This window comes from Mustela nivalis (assembly GCF_964662115.1).
Source record: "Mustela nivalis genome assembly, chromosome: 19".
Taxonomy (NCBI): Eukaryota; Metazoa; Chordata; class Mammalia; order Carnivora; family Mustelidae; genus Mustela; species Mustela nivalis.
In genome coordinates this window covers 16,693,185-16,708,397 of record NC_139038.1, presented here as the reverse complement: position 1 = coordinate 16,708,397, position 15,213 = coordinate 16,693,185, and the positions used below count along the sequence as shown (strand labels likewise).

The 15,213-nt window shown below is 51.3% G+C and overlaps 1 protein-coding gene across 3 annotated transcripts in view; it reads left to right on the top strand.

Annotated features, from left to right (window-relative positions):
* Nucleotides 1-951: 951 nt before the first annotated feature.
* The window catches only part of ITGAL (integrin subunit alpha L), a 37,701-nt gene continuing 23,439 nt past the window's right edge, over nt 952-15,213 (top strand). Inside the window, exons 1-11 of one of the 3 annotated variants that reach the window (XM_082714282.1) lie at nt 952-1,211; nt 2,252-2,354; nt 3,205-3,299; nt 3,412-3,479; nt 4,715-4,832; nt 4,958-5,088; nt 6,066-6,211; nt 11,022-11,154; nt 11,295-11,445; nt 14,177-14,250; nt 14,331-14,463. In XM_082714282.1, the coding sequence (XP_082570408.1) occupies nt 1,157-1,211; nt 2,252-2,354; nt 3,205-3,299; nt 3,412-3,479; nt 4,715-4,832; nt 4,958-5,088; nt 6,066-6,211; nt 11,022-11,154; nt 11,295-11,445; nt 14,177-14,250; nt 14,331-14,463 (1,207 nt within the window). In that variant the 5' untranslated portion in view covers nt 952-1,156. Of the gene's footprint in view, nt 1,212-2,251; nt 2,426-3,204; nt 3,300-3,411; nt 3,480-4,714; nt 4,833-4,957; nt 5,089-6,065; nt 6,212-11,021; nt 11,155-11,294; nt 11,446-14,176; nt 14,251-14,330; nt 14,464-15,213 lie in introns of all 3 variants that reach the window. The other 2 variants (XR_014306433.1, XM_082714283.1) reach the window with 2 other exon arrangements.

Below are 15,213 nucleotides of genomic sequence, written 5' to 3'. Positions count from 1 at the left end.
TGGCTCAGTCAGCTAAGCATCTGACTCTTGGCTTTGGCTCAGGTCATGATCTCCGTGTCCCTGGGATGGAGGAGCCCAGAGCTGAGCCCCGTGTCAGGCTCCGCACTCAGTGGAGAGTCTGCTTGTCCCTCAGCCCCTCCCCCAACTCGCGGGCTCGCTCGCTCTCTAAAATAAATAAAATAAAATCTTATATATCATCCTCGGGGAAATGTGTTTTTAAATTCTTTGCCCATTTGAAATGCTGGATCATTTATCTTTTTACTGTTGAGTTACGAGCGTTCTGTGTATATTCTAGATACAAGTCCATAGCAGATACAGGATTTGTCAATATTTTCTCCTGTTCTGTGGATATTCTTTTTCTGTTTTTCGAATAGAAGTAAGTCACTAAATACACCATCTGTAACTTGCTCTTTTTCTCCTCGGTGCATTATGGGCATCCGGCAATGTCAAGAGAAAAGGAGGTCTTTCTTCCCTTTTCCTACCTGATATATTATTTCTTCCTTTCGCTCTCATTTTTTTAAAGATTTTATTTATTTATTTGACACAGAGAGAAAGATCACAAGTAGGCAGAGAGGCAGGCAGAGAGAGAGAGAGGAGGAAGCAGGCTCCCCGCTCAGCTGAGAGCCTGATGCGGGGCTCGATCCCAGGACCCTGGGATCATGACCTGAGCCGAAGGCAGAGGCTTTAGGCTTTAACCTACTGAGCCCCCCAGGCGACCCCCCCCCCCACTTTTTTTTTTTTTTTTTTGGTGGCATTCATTTATGATTGTACCACGGCTTCTTCGGCGAGTCTTCTGCTGAGCTTTATAGAGTCTTCGGTTTGCGTGTCAGTGAAAGACCAGGGATCCGCAGCTCCTGGGCAGGGCAAGCAGACCTCTGCCTACTGGTTGTCTGCTCCTGGATGCTGTGAAAACTCAGGCGGGCACAGGAAGTGTCTCTAACCTGCTTATACTTCCTCTCAACCCCTGTGGTTTCACAACCCCTGCAGGCTCACCCCCACCCAGTGTCACCAGCCTGTCGCCTGTGTGAGAAAGTCCCACTGTAAGAGGCCCTGGGGCATCATCATTTCCTTGTTTCACGCTGTCTGGGTTGCCAGCAAATCCCCAGGACTCTCAGAAACCAGAGTGTTGGATTAGGTCCCTCCAGCCGCTGGAAAGATGGACTCCTGCGCCACCGTCCTGAGGCGACTGCTGTGTGGGCTTTTTCTCTTTGGTAGGCAAGGGGAAAGGGGCCGGGAAGGGAAGGGACATGGATGTGTGGCCAGAGACAGCAGGGCTTTGTGGAACTGGACTAAACGAGCAGCTGCCGTGGGGTGGGACGGGCCGTAGGTGACGGTGAGGCTCAGGCATCTTGGAGGGAACAGGGAAAGGAAAGAAAGTCCAGAGTCCAAAGCTGGGGCACGTTCTGGGCGGAGGCAGAGAGGGAGACGCAGGGGGCAGCAGAGAAGCGGAGCGCTGTCTTAAAGGGAGGCAAGTGGCTAATGAGTCCCTGCAGCCGTGGCTGGGGTCTGGTCCCGCCGGAGCCGCGGCCACGGGCCACCATCACAGCCCTTTCCACTTTGTGCGCCTCGGTCTGTTTGCTGGAACAAACGGCCGGCGGCTGCTCTGCCCTCCAGGATGCTGCGGCAGGAAGCCCGATGCCGGGAAGGACAGTGGAGCCCAAAGGGACAGTTGGGGACCTGTGGACGGTGCTGGGGCTGCTTCAGGTCGGGGGTGACACGGGGGAGTCCGAGAGCTGACGGAAGGCAGAGCGGTGCGGGGTGGCGCGGGCAGCAGGGAGCATTAGATGAGAAGCAGCTCCACGGAGATCGGGGACCCTGAAACCACGAGTCTGCGGCAGAAGCCGGAGGCCAGTGGCTCGGGTCTCAGGCCCAAAGGAGAAGTGGGTGTGTGGGGAGATGCGCCCTGCCAGGGGCAACCCCATCGCCTGAGCGGCCCCTTCCCGCGGCCTCTGTCCCACGGACCTCCGCCTCCTCGTCCTTCCCTCTTTGTGGGAGGCCGAGCGGGCTCTGGGTGGTGAAGGCGTCGCTGCTCCCAGATGTCTCCCCCGAGTCAAGTTCCTGAAAGGGGAAGCCCAAGGGGGAAGGTGCAGAGCTCGCGGCTGGCGCGCCCGGAGGAAGAAGCCAGGTCTTCCCCGGTCGGCCGCCCCCTGGGGACACGTGGCGATGGCCCGACCGCACTGGCGGCTCTGGGGGCACGTGCAGGGGGACTGGCCGGCCGGAAGCGGTGACCGCACCCCCTGGTCCCCCTCAGCCAGGGCCTCCGGCTACAATCTGGAAGTGCGGCACGTGCAAAACTTCTCCTTCCCACGCGCCGGGAGGCATTTCGGGTACCGCGTCCTGCAGGCTGGAGACGGGTGAGCTGGGGCCCCAGGCCCTCCCTGGCCCCGCAGAGCCAGGACGGGCCACCAGGACACCAGCACCCGAGGTGGGCCGGATCCGGGGACCTGGGAGGGCCCAGGGTCTTCCTGGGTGGAAGGGCCACGGTGGGATCTCTCGGCGACAGCAGCGAGGCCTCCCAGACAGGAACAGGACCGGCTGCCCTGAAGCTCCCACAAGGGGAGCTATCACGGCCCCTAAAAGGCTTCGCAACCCTTCCAGATTCCCCATGGGGGCTCTGACTAGACAGAGAGCGCCTTGATGGCGGGGATTTGGGGTCTTTCATTTTCCTCCCTCATCCCTAGTACATGCCCCAGCCTAGCAAGTAGTCAGTATGACATAAATGATTTTTAGAAAGATTTTATTTATTTATTTGAGAGAGACTGAGATCACTGGCAGAGAGGAAGGGCCGAGGGAGAGGGAGAAGCAGGCTCCCCAGTGAGCAGGGAGCCCAACGCAGGGCTTAACCCAGGACCCTGGGACCATGTCCTGAGCTGAAGGCAAATGCTTAACCACTTAACGGGCTAAGCCACCCAGGCGCTCCCCCATAAATGACTTTTGAATTGATGACTCATTGAATGAACTCATAATTTGACCTTCTGGCACATCAGTCTCTGGTCCTGTTTTTCTAGACTATGAATGAAAAAGATTCTTACCTTTCTAGAAGTTTGATGTATTCGATAGGGAAGAGGTAGGGGCTGAGCAGCCTCCCTGAAAGGGACTCGCTGCAATGTTCCGAGATATTTGTGGATCTGAATCCCCTAATGGGTAGGAGTGGGTGGGTGAGGACGGGGCGATTCCCATCTCACCGGTGAGATTTCTCATCAGGCTTGTCGTGGGAGCTCCAGGTGAGGGGAACAGCACAGGAAACCTCTATCAGTGCCATCCAGACTCTGGCCACTGCCTACCAGTAAGCCTGAGTGGTGAGTAACTGGTCAGGGGCCTGGGAGGAATGGTGTCCCAGTGAAGCTGAGGCTGATCCCACCACACCTGGATTACCTAAGCTCCTCCAGACCCACCTCCCGCTGCCTACAGGTTCCAGTTATACCTCCAAGTACTTGGGAATGACCTTGGCGACAGACTTCACAAGCGGAAAGCTTTTGGTAAGAATCTTGGGTAGTGTGGTATCAGTCAATGCTAAGAAAGACAGATGGAAAAGAAGGAAGGGAAAGTTGAGTAAAGATCCTATAGAAGATTACAGGCATCCGAGAGATTCCGATTCAATCCACGTTTATTAAAAACCCAAGTGTGAGCCAGCTATTTTTGAGACCTTACATATGTGGCTCTTTTTCCAAATATGAACTGTGGCCATTGACATACAGAGATGAATTTTGGTGGTACACAGACTTTTCACGTTTTATAATTATATTTTTATTTAATAGTTTGTTGGGAAAAATATACGACACATCAAATAAATGATGTCTTGGATCAGATTTCTTGAGACGAGGCTACGATTTAAATTTTAAAAAATTTTGAAGTAAATAAAGCATTAAATAAATACTAGTCTGCATCATATGCCCAGAAATTGGGAAGTGATGCGCAAATGCCTAAAGTTCTCTTTTTTAACCTTCAGTCACTCGGGAAGGATCAGGGATCCTTATACACATTTTACACACAAGGAAATGAGACCCAAGGGCTTAAGAGGCTTGACCAAGGTCACATGGTTTTAAAGAGGGAGAGCCAGGATGAGAATCAAATTCCCCTTTGGTTCCAAGCCCACTGCTCTTGACTGTTCACCCCAGCAGCGTCTCCTGACAGAGGTGGATGAGAGACAGACGGCTGGCTAAGTGAAGCATGTAGCGAGCATCGACTGACGCTTGTTTACTTAGCTACTTTTACATGCCAGCCAACGTGCTAGGCTCCTACAGGGTCAGACAAGCGAGTGATAAAGATAACATGAGCCCGGACTTTCGAGAAATTGCAGTCTGGCAGGAAAGATCGTCATAAATGAAAGAAATAATATTGTATATTCTGGAAATAGTGGGTGATTTGCCTTAAAAACAAGATGTGATTGGGAATGGAAGGGGATAGGCCTGGACATGTAGGAGAGGGTCCAACGGTCAACAGTATGAATGCCCAGCTCAGGAGCTTAGACTCTATCCTGTAGGCAGTGAGCCTCCCCTGGCACTCAGCTTTGGTAGTAGGGCTGGAGAGGCAGCTCTAAGACCTGGAGGCAGAATTACCTTGCCTTGGTCACCTGTTGGTTGTAGGGAGTGAGGTCAGGGGGTGGTGACTCTGCAGGTGGTTGTTCTTGGCCGAGGGGGCCCAGAAGACACAGAGGAAGACGACCCAGAGGAAGACGACCCCAGCCCTTTGTTTGAACTTGTGCCTCCTTCAGGCATGTGATCCTGGGCTATCTCGGACGTGCGACCAGAATGTCTACCTAAGTGGCCTGTGTTACATTTTCCACCAGAATCTGAAGGGTCCTGTGCTGCAAGGGCGCCCTGGTTATCAGGGTAAGGAGCTGGGGATTCAGTGAGTAAGAATCTCTCCCACGTAGCTGCCCGTATAATGGAAACAGCATGGACCCGCCAACCCATGGAGACACTTCAGCGCGTCCCTTTGTGTCTGGCCTCTCTAGAATGTATAAAGGGCAACGTGGACTTGGTGTTCCTGTTTGACGGCTCAATGAGCTTGCAGACAGACGAATTTCAGAAAATTGTGGACTTCATGAAGGATGTGATGAAGAAACTCAGCAACTCTTCCTACCAGGTAAATAGATTAATTAGTTCTGATCGTAGGCCAGAGATGCCTGCTTGAGCTAACTTAAGGCATAAAAGAAAAAATTTATTATGAGGTGTCTTCAGAACCTAAAGGCGTAGTTGGACTGGACTTCTGGAAGAGACAAGAAACTAGGAAGTGGAAAGTGTCTGGGATTCTCGTTAGTTCTCATTTCTGTTTCGTTCTGGCTTTTGCTTCCCCTCCTCTCTCGCCACACACGGACCCCCTCAGCTTCTTTGGATCACATGGGCCTGTGGAAAGCGCCTAAGCTCGCAAGTTAAATTTTCAGGAGGGTTTTCTCGTCCTCTCCACCAACCCCTCCCTTTGCAAATTTCAAACTCCTGGAGAATAGATTCTCACCGGCCTCGCCTCCGCTGAGTGGCGTGTGTGGCCCAACCAGCTGGGTCCAGCTTAGCGGGGTCCCTCAGCAGAACCATCCCCAGAGGATAGGAGTTTAGCAGATGGCACTACATAAGGGATCAGGGGTTTAGTTAATTTTATTTCTGTGTTTGTGTATATATTACTTCATTTTCAAAAAAAAAAAAAATGCTCTGAGGCAGGAATGTGGGGTTGGGTTACCAGGTCCCAGATAAGAAATTGACTAGAAGGAGCCCCTGGCTGGCACAGTTGGAAGGGCAAGGGGGTTATGAGTTTGAGCCCATGTTGGGGCTAGAGATTACTTAAAAATAAAGTGGGGGGCGCCTGGGTGGCTCAGTGGGTTAAAGCCTCTGCCTTTGGCTCAGGTCATGATCTCCGGGTCCTGGGATCGAGCCCCCTGTCAGGCTGTCTGCTCAGCAGGCAGCCTGCTTCTCTCTCTCTCTGTCTGCCTCTCTGCCTACTTGTGATCTCTGTCTGTCAAACAAATAAATAAATCTTTTAAAAAAGTAAAAAAAAAAAAAGAAATAGATCGGAGCAGATAAATAGGAAGGGATAGGAAGCAATATTTCATTTCTTCCTTCTTTTTCTAGTTTGCTGCCGTTCAGTTTTCCACGGACCACAAAACAGAATTTAATTTCTTGGATTATGATAAGACGAAGAACCCTGATGTTCTGCTGGGCAAAGTAAAACACATGCGCCAACTGACCAACACCTTTAGTGCCATCAACTATGTCGCGTGAGTCTCCATTTGTGGGACACAGTGTCAGTTGCACTGGCCCCCTCAGGTTGCAGGGTATAGGAACTCAACAGATGGGCTTAGAAAGGGGCAGGCTATTGTAAGAATTCAAGTGGAGCAATTTTAGTCCAGGTTCTTTCATTTTTTTAAAAGGATTTTATTTATTTACTTAAGAGAAGGCGAAAGCATGAGCAGGGGATAGGCAGCGGGGGTGGGGAGAAGCAGGATCCCTGCTGAGCAGGGAGCCTAATTGCGGGGCTCAATCCCAGAACCCAGGGATCATGACCTGATGCTTAACAGACTGAGTCGCCCAGGCTCCCCTAGTCCAGGAATCTGCTTCATACTAACTAAATCCCCAACGGCAATTCTTGGGAGGACGCAGGGGTAGATCATGAGCCTTTGGAACAGGGAGTAATGCCAAACCTCACGAGGATCTAGTGCTGAGAACTTGGAAAGTGATCGTGAACATGACAGCCATGGTTGGGTCTCATGAGTTGGGGATCAGCTCTGGAAGTCATTGGGTGGACAAAAATCTCTCTTAGTGAATGTTCTCCTTGAGTAATTCCTTGAATAATTCATAAAATTCAATATACTCGAGTCCCTCATTGGAAGCTAGCATATCCTGATTTCCTAAATCTACTCTAGAAGGTTTTTCTCCCTGGAGGTAGACCAGGTGGCTGTGTTTCAATTGAGACCTGGATGAATGCAGTTGGATTGTGCTGAAGGGCCATATTGTATATTTTATTTGATTTTGGGGGGGTTAATGATTATAAACAAGACATTTACTTTTCATACTCATTTGGGGGAAAGGAGAAAAATCAGTTTGCCCAACTCAGTGATGGTCTTTCTGAAAGAGTCTCCATTCATTCTGTAGAATTGGATAGGTTGCTTGATCTGAGGATTTTGTACTTTTAATTCATAAAGAGAACCTCCTTTGAAGAAAGTGATCGAAGGGTGAGTCTTTTGAGTAGCTTCTCTGGTGCACAGCCACACTCCCTCTCTGAGTGAAGCTTTTCCCACATGGGACACACAACTGGGGTGTCTCTCTTGTGTGAATTTTGCCTTGCAGGAGACAGATGCTCCCTGGTGTGGAAACTCTCCTTACGCTTCGTACAGGCATAGAGTTTCAGGCCTGTGTGGACTCTGATGTGACCAATTCACCTTCCTTTCTGACTGAAGGCTTTTCCACACTTGCCATATCTATAGGGCTTTTCACCACTATGGACTCTTGTATGAACAGCAAGGTTTGATTTCTGAAGCTTCTCTACAAATAGCCTACTCATAGGGTTTCTGTCCAGTGTGGGCTCTCTCACTAATGGCCAGACTACCCCATTGACTAGAGTTTTTCTAGCACTCCTTGCACTGATTGGCTTCTCTCCTGTGTGTATTTGCTGATACGTAACAAGATTGCCCTTGGCCCCGAAGCTGTTTCCCCAACAGATACACTCAAAAGACTTCGGACTAGTGCAAGGTTAGACTGCCTTTTTGCCCTGAAGGATTTTGCATGTTCCTGACACTCATAGACCCTCTGTCTCCAGGTGAATCTTCCTGTGGTGTCTTAGAATCTGGGGATTTTTGTTCCAGTTTCTCCCTTCAAAGGAATTCTGGAAATCCCAGCTGGAGGATCCCATGGCCTCAGAGTGATCATATTTGCATTGGGCTTCTGTCATCACGGTCACTGAGAAATGCTACACTCTGGGCCTACCTTCCATGAGAGTCCCGCAGAGTGGCTGTTGGAAATCCAAACACGGCCACGCCTGCCGTATGACCCTAATCTCCACCTCTTCATAGGATTCGTCCATGGGCTGTTCTTGAGTCCCACGGTGGCAGATGCCACAGACAGAGGCCAGCATCGAGCCACAGCAGTGCCAGTGGACTAAACTACAACTCCCAGGAGCCCATATTATATATTTTTAAAAAATACCTATGGGGCACCTGGGTGGCTCTGTAGGTTAAGTGTCTAACTCTTAATCTCAGCTCAGGTCTCCAAGCCCCACTCTGGGCTCCATGCTGGGCAAGGAGCCTACTTAAAATAATAATAATAGTAATAATAGTAACAACAATTTTAAAAATAGAAATACCTGTCTTTACACATTAAAGTGGCCAGAGAACCTGAAAATGATTTGGGAAACAAGAGAATTGTATCTTTCCTTCTCATGCTGCCCCTGGGCATACACAAAACTTGAGTCAAAGAGCAGGAAGGAATTCCTGGGCCATGACACTTATTTTTCTGATTCTGATTTCTTCCCCAAGCATGTACAGCTGGATTTGCATAAGTTAAATATGCATGGCTTGAATCTTCTCAAGGCTCTGCACAAGTGTTCCCAGCCCTTTTCTTCTGAGGCTCACTTGACCTGTCATGTCCACTTTATTCTTCTCTTTGTAGACAGCTTTGGTGCGTACATGGCAAGCCATGTCCACTGGGGGAAAAAAGAATGACAGCCTTGGCTCCTCAGTCCAGGAAAACAATCTGAATTCCAGCTTCCAGGAGAGAAAATCTGATTGGCCGAGGCTGGGTGTCTACAGGTCCACTCAGCTCTGCCTTAGGCATCAAGGCACATGGCACAGACATGGATTCTGGGGTCCCAGAAATGTAAATACCCTTTTTAGCTCATGGACCATACACAGAAGCAAGCTGTGGGCTGGCTTTGGCCTGTGGGTTGTTTGCCATGTTCTGTGTTCTGGGAATACAGCAGCGAATGAAACAAAAATCTCTACTGTCTTGACGGTTTAACATTATATTAGGGGAGAGAAACGCAATAGACAGGATCAGTGTGTAAATTAGATAATGTAGTAGAAGATGGAAGTTTTTGTTTTTTTTAATATATATATTTTATATTTTTATTTATTTATTTGACAGAGAGAGAGAGATCACAGGGAGGCAGAGAGGCAGGCAGAGAGAGAAAGGAGGAAGCAGGCTCCCCGCTGAGCAGAGAGCCCGATGTGGGGCTCGATCCCAGGACCCTGGGATCACGACCTGAGCCGAAGGCAGAGGCTTCACCCACGGAGCCCCCCAGGCGCCCGAAGATGGAAGTTTTATAAAGAGAGAGAAAGCAGTAGGCAGTAGGAAGATGAGCGAAGGTTACATTTGCACAAAGACTGGTTGGAGGTGAGGAAGAAGCTATGCCAATACCTGGGAAGACCATTCCAGGCAGAGGGAATAGTAAATGCTTGGGATGTTCCAAGGAGAACCAGGACACCAGTGTGACTGGAGAGAAGTAAGTGAAGGTGGAAAGTAGTAGGAGATGAGGTCGGCGAGACCATGGGAGGCCAGAGCACTTAGGGCCTTTGAGGCCATAGGGAGGACTTTGGCTTTTCCTCAGAGTGAGACGAGAAGTCACTGGAGGTTTTGAGCAGAGGGGTGATAATCTGATTTATGTTTTTAAAAGGATCCCTCTGGGGCGCCTGGGTGGCTCAGTTGGTTAAGCGTCTGCCTTCCGCTCAGGTCATGATCCCGGGATCCTAGGATTGAGCCCTATTTCGGGCTCGCGGCTCAGTGGGAGCCTGCTTCTCCCTCTGCCTCCCCCCGTTCATGCTCTCTCTCAAATAAATAAATTAAATATATTTAAATTTAAATATATATTTAAATTTATATTTATATATTATATTTTATATATATATTTATATTAAATATATATTTAAATTTATCCCAGAGGGATAAATACATATTTATCCCTCCGGTTGCAGGGCTGTTAAGCTGTGGAGGGGACGGGGTGGGGCAGGAAGGCCAGGTCGAAGGCTAAAAATAGAGATGAGCGGTGACGGCGGCTTAAACCAGGGTAGAAAGCCATGAACAGGAGCCATGAGAGGCCATGTCTATGTGGACAGAGGCTGGGGAAACAGTTTGCACCCAAGATGGAACAGAGGCCTTGGCCCTGCCCCATCAGAGCTTCTCCACCTGTCACTTCCCACCCACCCCCAACCCTGCTGTGTGACTCTCAGCTTCTGCTCCCAAGCTAGGTCCCGTCATAAGTCAAGGGCTATACTCTGTGTAGACTGGCTGCTCTTGGATTAATTGTCCGTCTCTAGTGAGCTGTGGGGTGGGGAGGCAGGATCAGATGGCACAGGGAGCACTGCTGTCCTAACAGAAACGGGGCACCCTGTCTTGCTCCAGAAGGAGACCATGGGCAGGTGCGACTTTGGAGCACGGGCCTGTCCAGTGTTCAGGACTCCCTTCTCCCTTCCATGTCATATGCGCTGAGCACCTGCCCTGTGTCAGGAGCCAGAGACACAGGAGGAAATCAGACGCGTTCCTACCCCGGGGGAGCTCATGATCTGGGGAAAACTGAAAGGCAATAGGTGACTTCCATTCCCTGGAGACATGCTGTAGCAGAGACACCTACAGGCAGCCTGGCCATCAATGGTGGGGCGCTGCCAGATGAGCTCGTTCTGGAAGCATGACTCCCCAGTTTTCTCTAGCCGTGGAGCCCGTTTTCTGCATTGAAATTGCACCTGGATCCCCAACATGTCTACCCAATAAAAGGGTAGTTGTTGTGTGGTTGAACTGGAGAGTAGGAAGCCCAGGGTCTCTCCTCACAAAGCCTCCCCGTCACTGTCCATGGGCTCCAGGACAACCTCTGGCAACCCAGAGTTCCATCGAAGACTGCCAGTCTGGAAGGAGTGGGGTGGCAGCCGAGGTGAGGTAGGAAGTTCAGAAGAGAACTTGGAAGTCTGGGAACACCTGCCTGCCTGGGGGATGGGAGAAGGGCTTTTGCATAAGCAACAGGACAGTGACTTAATGAGCTGAGTGAGTCGGGAGAGCCCTCATGATGTGGGGGAGTCGCTCACATGCGCCTCTTCTGGGACACAGGACAGAGGTGTTCCGGCAAGACCTGGGGGCCCGGCCAGATGCCACCAAAGTGCTTATCATCATCACTGATGGGGAAGCCACTGACCACGCCAACATTGACTCAGCCAAAGACATCACCCGCTACATCATCGGGGTATGGCCGGGTGCTGGCCACTTCCCAAGTCCTATCCTGCCTCTCCTGTTCCCGATCCCCACCCCCCCTTTCTCCTCAGGGGCCAGGGCCTTATCTGCGAATCTGGGGACGCCAACTCTCCAGTCTTCCCTCTCTCACAGATCGGGAAGCATTTTGAGACCAAGGAAAGTCAGGAAAGGCTCCATGAATTTGCCTCAAAACCTGCGAAGGATTTTGTAAAGATCCTGGACACATTTGAGAAGCTTAAAGATCTGTTCACTGAGCTGCAGAAGAAGATCTATGTCATTGAGGGTGAGTGGCGAACCCGGGGTGGGGGGCAGAGAGGGGAAGTCGCTTACGGAAGCTCATCAGGGGCGACCAGACTAGCCACGTGCTGGTGATGGTGGCGGGAGCTCGGAGCGTCTGAGGCTGTGCGACGGGCTCTCCTGGAAAAGGGCCTCAGAGGGGAGTTTGGGGGGCCGGCCCCTTGAGGAGCAGCCTCTGCCTCCCCCTGAAATTCCATCTTGCTCCTAAAAGTCAGCTGGGGCCAGGGTGAGGCCCCGGACTGACCTCTAGCTTGCTGTTGTTAACCGAGGCCTGTGGAAGAAGTAGAATCTCCCACTCTCCCCACCCCCGCTCAGCTCCCTCATTTTCTCTTGTCTCCACTTACTGAAGGGGGACCAGTGGGCTGGGGACCAAGTGCAGGGAGCCCTCAGGCCCTCTTGGTCTGCAGTAAGAGAAGGTTGGACTGCAGTCTCGGGATGGAGGACTTGCTCTGGGTGAGGGTATTTTCCCAGGAGTCCTGGTCTGCTGAAAGCTACGGGATTCCCTCTGGGAAGGCCCCTGTGCTAGGACACGGGCTTTGGGTTTGGTTCGGTTGAAGAAGCAAGTGGTGTATATAATGGGACTGGGCGGACCGCTCAGGAAGGCGCTCTGCCTGTGCTGTGTGACCTCAGCCAGGTTACTTTCTCTCTCTGAGGCTTGCTGAGTTCTCCGCGAACTGGGGCTAATAATACCAATCTCACAGCTTTGGGAGGTTTGACTGTTGTACTAGTTTCCTAAGGCTGTTGTAACAAAGTACCCAAAACCGAGAGGCTTAAACCAACAGGAATTTATTGTCTTGTACTTCAGGAGGCCGGAAGTCGGAGGTCAAGGGGCGGGCGGGGGCGGGCTCTTTCTGACAGGTCTCGGAGAGAACACTTCTTGCCTCCTCTAACTTCTGGCATCCGCAGCAGCCCCTGGCATCCCTTGGCTTGTGGCTGCATCACTTCTGTCATCTGAGTGTCTACAAGCCACTGCATGTCTGTCCTCACGTCCTCCTGTCTGTGCGTGTCTGTCTCTCTGCGTCCACACTTCACTCTTTCATAGCGACACTGTAAAATATTGGATCCTGTCGGATCGAGGCCTATCCCGGTGACCTTATTTTAACTCGATTGCACTGTAAAGACCCTATTTCCAAACAAGGTCATATTCTCACGTACTAGGGCTTAGGTCGTGAAAATAACTTTTTTTTTTTTTTTTTTTAGACAACACAATTCAAGCCCCAACCCCAGCTTAGCAGAGTGCTTGGTACCTCTCAGGCCCTCTGTAAATCGCAGAGCTGGTTATCTCTGGCTCTGATCGCCTATCCTGACCTGCCCTGACACATGCTTCAGATGGTATCTTAGATGTCACTTCCTCTGATACGTTTTCCCAGAGCCCGAGTCTAGGCTGAGGGCTTCTTTCCGGGTGCCACTGTTAAGGGCTGTATGCTCCCTCTCAGAGCCTCCCCATTATGTGCAGTATTATTATGCAGTGAACGAACAACGAACAAAATCATGGTCATTGCTGTGTTTCTTGAAAGCTTTGCAAGGTAACAGGCACTTTTTCTATATCATTTAATTCCTTCCTCTCAGAAGCTTTGTAAGGCTGGTGGGATGATTTTCATTTTATTAATTCAAGCTTGCACTAACCAGGTACTGGGAATAAGACATTCAGGGGCACCCGGGTGGCTCAGTCAGGTGGGCGGCGGCCTTCCGCTCAGGTCATGATCCTTGGGATGGAGCCCCACGTCGGGCTCCCTGCTCGGTGGAGAGCCCGCTTCTCCCTCTCCCTCTGTCTGATGCTCTGCTTACTTGTGCTCTCTCTCCGTCAAATAAATAAATAAGATCCAAAAAAGAAAAAAAACACACTCAGGGATATTGTCAGCGTGGGCTCATGTTCAGGTTGGATAAGGAAAGGCAGAACACAAAAGGACCGGGCGGTTAGAGATGACGGTCGAGGCTGTAAAGGAAATTGATAAACTGGACAGAAAGATTTCACGGGGAAGCCACGCGAGATGGGCTTTCCAAAAGGCCTTTCTAGATGCTTTATTTTTCAAAGGAGGTAGAATTGCCTCTGAGGTGACATTCGAACCGAGACACGGAAGATGAGACTCGAACAGCCACGTGAGGAATGCGGGCAAAGGGCGTTGGAGTCGGAGAAGAGCCAGCGTGGGGCCCAGAGGTGGGGAGGGCAGGCGGGCCGGAGGAGCAGGCGCCGACGAGCCGGGGAGACAACGTGGTCGGGAGAGGCCGGGCCTTCCAGGTCCTTGTAAGCAGCTGGGCTGATCCCAACGGCGATGGCCACGGATAAAGGGTTTTTGAGAAACGGAAACATGTGCTCTGATAGACATTTTTGCAAAAGATCACTCCGGCTTGCTCTGCAGAAGAAAGACAGGACAAGAGGAAGAACGAAGTCAGGGACTGACTGGGTAAGGGGCGACAGTTGTCAGGCCAAAGGCGAGGGTGGCTGGGCCCTGCGTGGGGCCGGCACGCTCCTCAGAGAAGGCCGCAGACGCTTTGTGAACGTAGAACCATCCCGACCTGATGACGTGGTGGGGAAGCCCGAGTGGGAGCAGGAGCTCAGAGCTTCTCGTTTGCCCGGCTTCACGCTGAGCTCAGCCCACGTCGCTGCCCAGTCCGACGGTCGTGCCGGCGGCTTCTACCTTGCCCAAAGGCCGGGGCCGCGCTGCTTTCTCGGTCCTTCCTCGAGTGTCCACCCTTTCTCTTCACCTCGTCCCTAGGCACCAGCAAACAGGACCTGACATCCTTCAACATGGAGCTGTCCTCCAGCGGGATCAGCGCTGACCTCGGCCACGTGAGCGCCCGAAGCGGGGGTGGGCGGGCTGAAGGACGCTGTGGGCACCAGGCTAAGCCTGCTCGTCTCCTCCTGCGCAGGGCCATGGCGTCGTGGGCGCGGTTGGAGCCAAGGACTGGGCTGGGGGCTTCCTAGACCTGACGGCAGACCTGCAGGATGACAGTTTTGTTGGGAATGAGCCACTGACACCGGAAGCGAGATCAGGCTATTTGGGTGAGTACTTTTCTGGTGCTTTCTTTTGGTCTGAGGGGCCAGGGTCACTCAGAACAACTTTTAAAACCGTAATGAAGGCAGTTAAGCAACCAGCATGAACAAACTCAGAGTTTAAATAGGGCTGTAATGTTCATTATTTTTTTTTAAGATTTTATTTATCACAAGTAGGCAGAGAGGCAGGCAGAGAGAGAGAGAGGGAAGTAGGCTCTGCTGAGCAGAGAGCCCGATGTGGGGCTCGATCCCAGGACCCTGAGATCATGACCTGAGCCAAAGGCAGAGACTTAACCCACTGAGCCACCCAGGTGCCCCAGGGCTTTAATGTTCTTAATTTTCCCCGTAATATCTCCTCCGCTGTGTCGTAGTCATGTTTTTGTTTTCTGCATTTTATGATGCTTGGACATCTTGAGGCCTTGTGAGTCGCAGAGACACTGCCCCTCCCAGGGCTAGCTAACTCCTACAGATCGTGTACAAGGGGCCTGTGAGCAGTTTGCCAGCCAACCCTGAGCCCGTATCCCCAGCCACCTTCTTTACCCAACTTCCACACACCAAGCCAGTATCCCCCCCGACCTGACTCTCTAGTTAGCTAAGGACCACCCTTGGTAGACCAGTGCCAGCCAGTGTTGTTGAAACTGTCCCATCCAAAGCTTGCTCAAGCTTGCCTACTTAGCCACCTCTCTGGGTCTTACCCATAAATTAAATTCTGGGTCCATTTTACAGCAGCCTGCCTCATTAGTAAGGGGACCAGAAGGT